Below are 12,416 nucleotides of genomic sequence, written 5' to 3' on the forward strand. Positions count from 1 at the left end.
ATAAATTCCTAGAAACATACAACCTGCCAAAAACGAATAATGAAGAAATAGAAAATCTAAGCACCAGTTACAAGTAAGGAGATTGAATTGGTCACTAAAAAATTCCCAACAAAGAAAATCCAAGGACAGATTGCTTCACTGGTAAATTTTCCCAAACATTTAAAGAAAAATTAATATCAATCGTTTTTAAACTCTTCCAAAAGACTGAAGAGGAGGGAACACTCCCCAACTCATTTTATGAGCCAGCACTACCCTGAACCAAAGCCAGATAAGAACACTGCAAGAAAAGAATACTAGGTTAATATCACTGATGAATATAGATGCAAAAATTCTCCAAAGAAAGTTAGAGAACTGAACTCAACAGTACATTAAAGCATCATACGCCATGATTAAGTGAAATTTATTCCTGGAGTGCGGGGTGGTTCAACATACACAATTTACTCAATGTCATATGCATTAACAAAGTGAGGCATTAAAATCATATGATCATCTCAATAGATGTACAAAAAGTATTTGACAAAATTCAACACAATTTCATGACAAAAACTCTCAATAACTTAGGTATATATGGAACATACCTCAGAATAATGAAAACATATGACAAGCCCACAGCTAACATCATAATCAATGGTGAAAATATGAAAGTTTTCCCTTTAAAATTAAGAAAAAGACAAGAATATCCACTTAATCATTTCTATTCAACATAGACTGGAAGTCCTAACCAAAGAAATTATGCAAGAAAAAGAAACAAAAGGCATCTAAACCAGAAAGGAAGACAAAAATTATCTCTGTTTGCAGATAACACAGAAAAACCTATGGAATCCACCAAAAAACTATTCAAAATAATAAATGAATTCAGTAAAGTCATAGAATACAAAATCAATATACAAAAATCTGTTGCATTTCTACACTAAAAATGATCAGAAATAGAAATTAATAAGAAAATCCCATTTATAACAGCACCAAAAAGAATAAAATACTTAGGAATAAATTTTTAACAAAGGTGGTGAAAGATCTATATACTGAAAACTATAAAACATTGATGAAAGAAATTAAAGAAGACAAACAAATGGAAAGATATTTGATGGTCATGATTAGAAGAATTATTATTGTTAAATTGTCCATAGTACTCAAAGAGGTCTACAGGCTTAATGTACTCCCTATCAAAATTCCAATGGCATTTTTCACAGAAATACAAAAAAAATCTTAAAATTTATATTGAACCAAAAAGGACTCTGAATAGCTACAGCAATCTTGAGCAAGAACAGCAATGCTGGAGGTATCACACTTCCTGATTTCAAAGTATACTGAAAAAGCTAGTAATCAAAATAGTATGATATCAGCAAAAAACAGACACACACGCCAGTGGAACAGAATAGAACACCCGGGAACAAACCCATACACATATGGACAATTAATTTTTGAAAAAAGCTCTAAGAATGTTCAATGGGGATGGGACAGTCTCTTCAATAAATGGCGCAAGGAAAACCAGATAACCATGCACAAAAAATGAAACCAAACCCCTAACTTCTACCATACACAAAAATCATCTCAAATGGACTAAATATCTGAATGCAATGGAACCTAAAACTCCTAGAAGAAAACACAGAGGATAAGCTCCTTGACATTGATTTGGCTGTGATCGGACACCAAAAGCAAAGACAACAAAAGCAAAAATAAATATGAGGGACTTTATCTTAAAAGCTTCTGCACAGCAAAGGAAACCATCAACAAAATGAAAAGGTAACGTAAGGGCTGGGGCAAAATATTTCCAATCCAAATATCCAATAAGGATTTAAAATGCAAAATATACAAGGAACTCTACAACTCACTAGCAACAAAATTTTTTAAATTTCAAAACGGGCCAAGGACCTGACTAGACATTTTTCCAAAGAAGACATACAAATGGCTAATAGGTACAGGAAAAGGTGCACAACATCACTAGTCATTGGGGAAATGCAAATCAAAACTACAATGAGATATTACTTCATGCCTGTTAGGAGGGCTATTATCAAAAAGACAAGAAATAAGTGCTGGCAAGGATGTGGAGAAAAGCGGACACCTGTGCACTGTTGGAGGGAATGTAAATTGATATGGCCACTATGGAAAACAGGATAGATATTTCTCAAGAAATTCAGAATAGAATTACCATTTGATCCAGCAATCCCAATTCTGGTTATATGTTCAAATGAAATAACTATCTCAAAGAGATCTGTACTCACTTGTTTCTTGCAGCATTATTCAAAAAAGCCAAGATATATGAACAACCTAAGCGTCCACTGTTGGATGAATGGATAAACAAAATGTGATGTGATATATATATGTTAATACACACACACATGTGCATACACACACACACACAGAGGAATATTATTCACCCTTGAAAAAGAAGGGCATCCTGCCATTTACAATAACATGGGTGAACCTGGAGGTCATTATGCGAAGCAAAATAAGGCAAAGACAAATACTGCACAGTATAATTTACATGTGGAATCAAAAAAGAAAAAAGTCAAACTCATAGAAACAGAGAGTAGAATGGTGACTGCCAAGGGCAAGGGGGCAGAGGAAATGGGGGAGGTTGATAAGAGGGCACAAATTTTCATCTATAAGGTGAACAAGTGCTGAGGATCTAATGTATAGCATGATGACTACAGTTGATAACACCATACTGTATAACTGAAATTTGTTAAGAGTAGATCATAAGTGTTCACACCAAAAAAAAAAGGGTAACTATATGAAGTGATAAATGCGTTAATTAATCTGACTGTGGTATTACTTTTACAATGTATATGTATATCAAATCTTCATGTTGTATACTTTAAATATGTTACACTTCTATTTGTCAGTTATACCTCAATAAAACTGGAAAAAATAGCTTAACAATAATATAAAATATAAGCCATTATGGCAGCAGTTTAAAGGCGAAAGGAAAAAAACCTAAACAAACAAAAAGACAAGTGTATTTGGTGGGAAGAAATTCTGAACGAGAAAAATCAAAGACATAAAAGGTGAAAAAATCAAAAGGAATAGTGATACAAAGACTGAGTATACAAACAGTAGCATTAAGTGTCTTATGATGGTAACAACTGTTTGGACAAATAAGATACAAAAATAAAAATTTCACATATATAGAGTAGGCCAAAGAAGTCAGAAAAGCACAGAGTCCTAAGAAGGAGCTTGCAGGGAAAATGCTAACCATGTAAAGGTAGAAAATAGGGTGCTGAGAAAGTCAACAAGGTCAGTAGGGTGCAGACATACACTGGAAGGGAAGAAGACGCAGCAAAAGTCGGGGCTGGGGGACAAAAAAATGCTGGGAACATGAAAGTTATTATGTAAAAACAGAATAAAAAATGGTCAAGCAGGTTTTGGGGGCATTTTTGTACATTATATACGCCTCCAAAGAACAGCGCATGCAGTTAGTTCACTGATAAGAACTTTTTGACGCCCTATAGTAGATAACCTAGACATTTCCAGGAAGCAACTCACACCTCATCTGCATGAACAAGGAAAGTTGTTTCACAGGTTGAGGTGTCTGGCTTTCAATTTTAAGAAAATGACAGAAAATGCACTTCAAATTTGACCTATCTAGGTTAAAAGCCTAGTGGGAAAAAGGGAAGTAGTACTTCTCTCTGAGTAGAAAATAAAACAAAAGAAAAACTCAAATTGAAAAGGGACAACCTACAAAACAAAATAGTGAAGAGAGGAAAAGCAGGCAATCAACAGTCAAAACTATCAATGAGGAAAAAAAGCATTCTTTCATAAGATTGGTCTAGCATCAGTATTCTAAACTTTCACTAATCACCTCAAAATGTCTACGTCCACCTCAATCTCTCTCCCTGTTGCCTCTTTCATTTCCTGTTATAACCTGAAAACGCATGATTCCTTTAATTATCTTTGTGTCCCTAAGAGTTTTCCAGATCCTTAGTTATTCCTTATTCCTGCCCTCTAGTGTCCAAAAATAAAATACTCCCCTAATACCGAAGAAATTTTTCACCTGTTCCATCACCAATCCTGTCTCTTGGTTGTATTATCAACCTCTCTGTTTACTGACTTCCTTCTTCAACATATAAATATGCTCAAAGTCCTTCCATCTTAAAAATACAAAAGCTCTGCCTCCACCCTGCCACCTCTTCAAATACATTAGCCCGAATGAGCTTTCCAAAATACAAACCAAATCAATTTGATATTATTGCTGAAAATCCCTAGAGTTTCCTATTACCTTCAGGAAATCTTTCAAAATATTAGTATTTTATTTCTGACCAACAAATGTTCCCTCACTGAGCCATAGTCTGTCATGCAATTACCAAGCTGCCTATAATGTCACTTTTCCATTTATTACCCAGGTAACTGTGACTCATTCTCGGGTATTCAGTACAAACAACACTGCCTCGTATTTCCTGATTATACTCAGGCTGAGATACCATTCTTTTGCCAGTGTTCTCTTTTTATCCTCCCATGACCTCTCATGCATAATATGGTGTGATCCTTGCTTTTTCTTGTCTGTAGCCCTCTCTAGACTATGAGTAAACTGAACGTGAAAAGTGACTTGTTCAGCTCTGCCTCAGCACCTTTCACAGTATTCAATGTCTGTTAAATTAATAAATGATAGATCAGTAGCAAAGATTCCAAGAAGTTGATGCAGTAAACCAAGTTTGAAGCAACAGACTTGAAGTAAAATTTATTTCAGCATGTGTAAAATGGGCTATCATTCTACAATATCTACAGCAATTGTTTTATGGGGCTTAAAAGGGGGCCAACAGAAAAGACAGGCTGTCTCCTGCTGGGCCGTGATATGTGCAGACATGGATCATTTCACTATCAGTCCGAGGATGAAGCAGAGACAAAAAAAAGAGGCAGTACTAAGGATGCTGCAGTCAGAGTCTTGATTTAACTACATCTGATCACTGCTGTATCTCTGAACTTCTCCTGTTAGATAAGTCAGCTTCTCTCTACTGTTTAAGCCCTAATCTTTTACATTCAAGATTTAATTTAGGGTGCAGACGTACACTGAAAGGGAAGCCCATTTGCATGTATGCCCCATTGCAATGTAACTTAATCCCTCTTTCCTAGAAGAGGTGTAGTCTATTTTTCCAATCCCTGAATCTGGGCATGGCTATATGACTTGTTTTGGCTAATGGGACACATTAGCAAATATGAACAGAAAAGGTTTTCGAAGTGCTTGTGCATTGGGCTTTCCCTTTTCTGTTACCAGGAACCTTGACTGTGAAGTAAAGAAGCCTGGACTAGCCTCCTGGAGGATGAAATACCACATTGAGAGAGGCTCCAGCTCTCCCAGGCAAGCCTCCAGACACGTGAGAGGTCCTCATAGAACACACTGCTACCACAAAGCCAGCCCCAAACCACAAGAAATGCCTGGCCAATACACAGAATCTTGAGAAATAAATATTTGTGGCTTTTAGCCACTAAATTTTGGATGATTTATTACACATCGATATTGATTAGATGTTTGTTTCCCCCAAAATTCTTATGTTGAAGCCTCTGTGGCTGTATTTGGAAAAGGGACTCTGAGGAAGTAAATAATGTTAAATGAGGTCATAAGAGTGTGGCTCTGATACAATAGGATTAATGTCTTAATATGAAGAGACACCAGAGATCTCTCTCAGCCATCAGCCATCTGCAAACCAGGAATAGACTCCTCATCAGAAACCAACCTTGCTGGACCTTGATCCGTGACTCTCTTCCCTCTAGAACTGTGAGATGCCTTGCTTAAGGCCATTCAGACTGCGGTGTTTTGTTATGGTAGCCCAAACATTCATACACACAGCATAGCAAACTGACATACAGCCTAGCAGGAGCCTTGCTAATTATCTGTAAAAGGTTACTACAAAAACATTTTTTTGATAGATGTAATTCAAGCTTTATGCTAATTTACTGCTTAAGCTTGGAGTTGTCATATCTCTTTATCTGCTCTTACTGGACCATCAAAGTTCTTTTCTGAATTGTGTGTAAGATTGAACAGAGTAAAAATATCTTCATCTATCTATCAAAATAGAACTTTGCTATGGTTACAAGGTACTGGAGCAATGTATTCACATTAACTCATTCCAGTATTTGAGTACCTACTGTTTACTTGGCAATGGTTATAAGGATGAAAGAAAAGATAGTCCCAACTCTCAGTACTCCTGAGGGAAAGAGACCAAAAAAATGGATAATTTGTAGGGTAGGCTACAGACTTCCGTAAATTCTATCCACTTTAATACAATCTAGAGCTTCATATTTTGTATGTTAATACTCCTAACCACCTTTCCAAATACCAAAGCAGGCTTTCATATATCAGTAGATTAGTATACCATGGTGGTACTGTCTCTTATCAAGTGTTCAGTTTTGTTTTTACCAATAAAATAGTATATGTGCCATTATTTAACTATTTTATGAGTTCAGTAAATATTTGTTGCCACAACTTGGTATTATTCTGCTTTTATTTTTTAAAATTCAGGAAAATGATAAAAATCAAAAGGCTGACAGCAGTGATAATGCAATCAATAAAAGATGGAACTTACCAAGTATACTGAAAGCAGGAATCTTTAACCAGCTGACCACATGGTGAATTAAGTAAAGGACAAAGTATATAACCAAAGCATACACTTAAACATCAAGTAGAAGTGATAAAAGCAGCAGGGGAGAAATCTTTGGAATTATGAGCTATTGATTATAAAAACAATATAGTGATCCTAACGCAAAAGAATAGTCATGGGTTGACAGAATTCTTGATGAGCTAATGCCTATTTTGATTCCTTAACCATTTCAAGATGCCAGAATGACAATTTTAGAAAAGAAATTACTTGTAAAAATTAGTCAGGACAGTAAATCTATAGAGACAGAAAACAGACTAGTAGATTAGGCCCCCAGGGCTAGAGGTGGGAGGAATAGGGAGTGATTGCTAATGAGTAAGGGGTTTCTTTTGGTGTGATGAAAATATTCCAAAATTGATTGTGGTGATGGTTGCACAACTCCAAATATACTAAAAGCCACTAGAACTGAAAACTTTGAATACGTGTATGGTATGTGCATTATCTCAAAAAATATATTGCTAATTAAAACTTTAACTTGAAAGCCTCAACAGTTAAAAAGGTATTAATTTGTCAATACTTAGTGTTTAATCTGTTTTTCTTGTTTTAAATAATCATGTTCATTATTCCAACATTAAAATAGAAGTAACATACCTACACCATAGAACCTTATAAATTCTTTATTCCCTTGGAAATAGAACACTCTCCCTGAAACAAGTAAGTCTATTTTTCAAATACCCTTTACACTCTTGACTTTCATACAGATATTCAGGAACACATGTTAAGCAGTAGATAGCCTATACAACATAGTAAGTCCTATAACCAAAGTATGAACAAAAAGTAAGGAAGTACATCAGCCATAAAAAGAAAAGAAATCCTGCCATTTGCAACAACATGGATGGATCTAGAGAGTATTACGCTCAGTGAAATAAACCAGGCAGGGAAAGACAAATATCATATGATTTCACTTATTTGGAATATAAAAACAAAGCAAAACAGAAGGAACAAAACAGCATTAGACTCATAGACACTGAGAAGTGACTAGTGATTACCAAGGGGGAGGAAAGTGGGGGAGAGCGAGGGGGAGGAGGACTGTTGAACCACTGTAATGTACATTTGATAAAATAAAAAATAATAACACTAAAAAAAGTAAGAAAGTACAGTGGTTGGAAACAATTAAGCCTACACAGTTTACTATTATCTCTGTGGAGGGCTTTCCTACCAATCTTCAGCTTACCTTCATCATGACGTTTAATGTGTATTTTTGATCTTCCCGCCTTGCTGCAGCTTTTGCTTCCATAGCTTCCTTTGCTCTTTCCTGTGCTTGTAAAATAGACTTCTCTCTTATTCTTTGCATCGTTTCTTTGTCAACTAAAACATAAGGAATACCACTCAATTAGGATTATGATGAATTTGTTTTAGTGAGGAAAACACTGCTTAACATACTGATTCAGGGTGAGAATTTTGGGGGTCCAACTTCACAGGGAGAAATGAAAACATTTTTCAATATTAAACTGGCCAAGAAGTTAACATTAAATGGTGCCATTTGAATCATTATAGAACACGCATGCGTGTATGAGAGAGAGAGAGAGCAAGGGGAGAAAGGGAGAGAGTGCGGAGGGGAAGAAGAATATGAATGAGAGGAGGAACAACAGGGTGGGAGACTAAAAGGATGGGGAGAGGGAGTGAGTGGGGAGGAAAGCGGGGGACCCAAGAGGGATAGAGAGGATAGTGGAATGAGAGGGAGAGGGCTTTGGGGGAGGGAAGGGACAAGATGGGGGTAAAGAGAACACATTTATTCTCCTCCTGTCTGTTGAGAAACCAGGGCTATTTGCTTATAAACCTGATCACAATAAATCAAGAGGAGATGTGTTGAGACCATCTGATATGATTCATCACCTTCACAAACATAAATGGTAATTTATACATAGGAAGAGTATAGGGCCAGCCCTAGGAAAAATTATAAAGTAACATGACACTATATGTAGAACTTCAACATTCATAATTATTTATATATTCAGAGACTCAATGTTTTACAACTACAGGCTGGGCTCTGCTAAATTATCTAAGAGGGAGATGGATCAGGAAGGGATCCTAGACTTTGAGGACAAAAAAATGGGAGGGAGAGAAAACTTGGGGGGAGAGAATGAAGTGGGGAAGAGAATAGGAGCAGGGGTGGAGGGATGAATCAGGCCCTAGGCAAGGGTTATCCTTTTTGGGCAGCAGACCCGTGGACAGAATTTAAAAACCTCATAGATTCCTTCATAATGTTTTAAAATGTAGGAAATAAAATACGCAGGATTACAAAGAAAACTAGGTATGTTAAAATATATACACTTAAAAAATATTAAAAAATAAATTTGTGACATACTAATATGTGCTTATTTATTAATGCATTAAATAACATATAGCAGCAAGTCTAATAAATACTATAATTTCTAAGTAGTAAGTATAATAGAGGCACCTGTGATATAAACATATTTGTGATGTTCGTTGATATAACTTTATTGCCTGTATTCATAACTGAAGGTAATGTTAAATTTCAGTTACAGGTTAAATTAAAAGTATGGGATTTTTACTCATGCAAAATCTTGGCTGGGAATTAACACTGTAATTAGGTCTGAAACCTCTCCCCAACTCTCCCGTTTAGTAAGAGAGGGGCAGATGGTTGGAGCAGCTTCAGGAGCAGAAATTATTAAAAGAACATCTACTTTCCAAATGAAATGCTCCACATCCAGAAATGAAAAGTGTATCAGGAAAGAAATTCAAGTAAAAAAGGAGCAAATATGTTTTGAATAAAATAGGCTTGGAGTATAGACTGGATTTCCACAATACTTCATATGAAAAAAGGTTGTTAAGAAATAATTGTATTGAATTGCATGTGAAACTGAGTTTAATTTCTAAAGGAATCTCACACCTGGTTTCTGAAGTAAAATCAATGTTCATTATTTGTTATATAAGTTAGCTTTAAGACTGTTTTGACTAGTCTGAATCAGAAGTTGGCAAACTAGGGCCAAATCCAACCTGTGGCCTGTTTTCCTCCAGCACATGAGCTAAGAATAATTTTTATACTTTAAATAGTTGAAAAACTCAAAAGAATATTTGTGACATAAAAATTAGAGTAAACTCAGATTTCAGTGTCTATTTATGGCTGTTCTTGTGCTACAATGGCAGAGCTGAGTAATTATGACAGACAACATATGGCCCACAAAATCCAAAATATTATCTGGTCTTTTACAAAAGTTTATGAAACTTTGGCTTAAATGGTCAAAATTTGGAATAGGTGACCATATAACCATGGAAGAGAAGAATCAAGTAGCTGAGCAATGAAAGCAGATGTGTAAAACAGAGAGCAAGATCATGATTAGGACAGAAAATTCTCTTCCCACTCATGGATAAGGTGACATAAAAGGGAATGTGACATAGAAGAGTGTTTCGTGTCGGAAATAGGGGAAAGTAACAGGTATACAGATATGATCCTTCTTTATTCTCTATAAAGTTGGTAGACAAAACATTTTCTGGAGAAATCTGTTGGCCACCAGGAGACACAGTCACACACACTCAAACTTGTTAAATCAGTGGTTCTCACACCTGGCCAGTCATCAGAATCACCTCGGAAGTCTCTCTCCACACCCCCAATCTGTTTATTTTTAAATGAGCCATTATAATAGATGATGGTTCTGGTCCCACCTAACTTCCAAATTAAGATTACAACAAGCGTTGAAATAAATAAAAGCATTTATATTTAATCTTAGGTAAGAAGTCAGAACACTCTGGGTGTATTTCATGACATACTCCCAGGCCCAACTTTGCATTTACTGAATCACAAAAGAAGACAGTAGGAGAGCAGAATCTAGTTTTTAAAAACTCCTCAGTTAGTCTGGGACTCACTGAGAATTAAAGTAACCTAGCTATGTTAATCTACCTTAACTGTATTTTCTGAGCTGAATACCGTATCTTAGGGAAAAATTCCACCTGATCCTGATGATTGCAAAATTAAATACACCACTATGAGATAACAAGAAAGCAGAATATAAAGAATGGCTGCAACCTCTCCATTTTCAATAGTCTCTACTCAACGCTTAATGCCAGAGGCGTAAGAGAAATTTCATGCAGTGGATATAAAGACCTATAAATAAAGACAAACTAGAACAAGAAAATAGAACTTAAAGCAGTAGAGGGCAATGACTTGATCAACAAAGCTGATCTTGGCAGAAGAAAAGAGTACTGATTAAGAATACAAAGAATAAAGGATCTCAACTTTGCACACTATAATCCCTGGAAAGCTTTTTAAAAACTACCCCACTCCTAGAAACTGATTTGATTGGTCTAGGTTCAGTTTCAGACATCTGTATTATTTAAAAGTTATGTAGATGATTCAAATATACAGTCAGGGTTGAAAACTGCTGCTCTAGAGTCAAACTGCTAAGGCTCCTGTGCCAGTCTGCCGTTTATCAGTTGTGTGACCTTTGACAATTACTTAACCCTTCTGTGCTCAGTAGCCTCATCTTCAAAAGAAAGGGGTGGGGTACCTAAATCATAGGCTGTTGTGAAGTTAACAGGTGTGTTAATGATTAATACAAAATAAGTGCTCAATAAAGACCGTATCAGGAGGCCTTAACCCCTGAAGATACAAGCCCACATTTACTTAAAAGCTTCTCTCAGTGTTCTCTAACTTTTGAGTAAGTCAGTCTTTGGGTTATCTTTCTTATGTGGCACCTAAAGCGCTCTCATTTAAATCATTTTCATGTTCCTATTTTCTTTCTAGAAGAGAAACATAATTGTCTCAAAGACAACTTTTTAAAAGTAATAAAGTATAAAAAGCACAACCAAATGAACATCTTTTAATAAAGAACTTACCACCTGACACGGAAAGGGTCTCCCACATAGCCGCTTCTTTTTTATATAAGGTGAAAACAATAGTGTCATTCCCAATCTTGGCTTTGCTCTTCTCATCGTCTATGGGAGCATAGAGAAACACTTCAAATAGAAATGGAGGACAGTTGACCTAATCAGAAGTGGGGAGGGGGGATTGAAGTTATTTAATTGCTAATTAAATTTAGCTGATTTAATTACAAATTAAAGACAGCCTTTAAGAAATAAGCGCTAGAAGCCGAAATAATTTTCTTAAATGCCTAAATTTATTGAAGGTTGCAAAAGATTAGCAGCCCTAGATAAAAATTATCTCTGATCTGTCTACAGATGGGGTGCCACCCATAGGATTCGCTTTTTTAAAAAATAGGGCTAAAATTTTAGGACGCTTGTTTGCGAGTACGCGCCTGTTGCGTGTACACAGCCGCGCTCTTACAAGCTTCGGACCACACCCCCGGGAACCGGCAGTCACTACTCATATTCCTACCTTCAGGTAGCTTTCCGTGCAGAACACGTCCGCGTCTCTGACGCAGACGCCCCGGAGGGGCACAGAGATAAAGACCGCAGCATTCGTCTGCTGCCAGCTGTAATCGCTAACATGCAGAGGCATCCCTGGAGGCGGCCGCGGCGGATGATGCTGCTGTTTAGGACTCGCGCCTGCTCGGTTGCTAGGGAAGCCGGGGTGACTCAGCGCCAGCCCTTCCGGGTCAGACAGAGCCGCGGAGCCTCGCGTTCCCAGCGTGCCTCGGGCGCGGCCCTGCGACAGCCCCGCGGACTCCACCTTGTAGCTACCTGGGCAACGTAGCGGGGCTATTAAATCACTTCCTGGAGTCTTCCACCCTTCCTGCAATCAGAGGGAATCTTTGAAGAAATAGGCTCACATCTGTTTAAGAAAAGATCTTAATGCCTGAGGATTCAAAGAAAGACGTGCGCACACAGAGTAGGAAAGCGTGCCCTTGGAGAAGCAGGTGCAAGGCCCGCGCACCATTGCAGCCCCGGCCTTTTGTTTGCTCT

At 37.0% G+C, this 12,416-nt stretch overlaps 1 protein-coding gene across 8 annotated transcripts in view; it reads right to left on the reverse strand.

Moving 5' to 3' along the window:
• Positions 1–12,123, reverse strand: part of DNAAF4 (dynein axonemal assembly factor 4) — a 95,441-nt gene extending 83,318 nt beyond the window's left edge. For 4 of the 8 annotated variants that reach the window (XM_036919410.2, XM_057488828.1, XM_036919414.2 and 1 more), the window contains exons 1-3: positions 11,890–12,123; positions 11,391–11,538; positions 7,768–7,901 (exon numbers count right to left, since the gene is read on the reverse strand). In XM_036919410.2, coding sequence (XP_036775305.2) covers positions 7,768–7,901; positions 11,391–11,538; positions 11,890–12,012 — 405 coding nt within the window. In that variant the 5' untranslated portion in view covers positions 12,013–12,123. The remainder of the gene's footprint in view (positions 1–7,767; positions 7,902–11,390; positions 11,539–11,889) is intronic. The other 4 variants (XM_057488829.1, XM_057488830.1, XM_036919412.2 and 1 more) reach the window with 4 other exon arrangements.
• Positions 12,124–12,416: the final 293 nt, after the last annotated feature.

The sequence above is a fragment of the Manis pentadactyla genome, chromosome 11 (genome assembly GCF_030020395.1).
Source record: "Manis pentadactyla isolate mManPen7 chromosome 11, mManPen7.hap1, whole genome shotgun sequence".
In the NCBI taxonomy this organism is placed as follows: Eukaryota; Metazoa; Chordata; class Mammalia; order Pholidota; family Manidae; genus Manis; species Manis pentadactyla.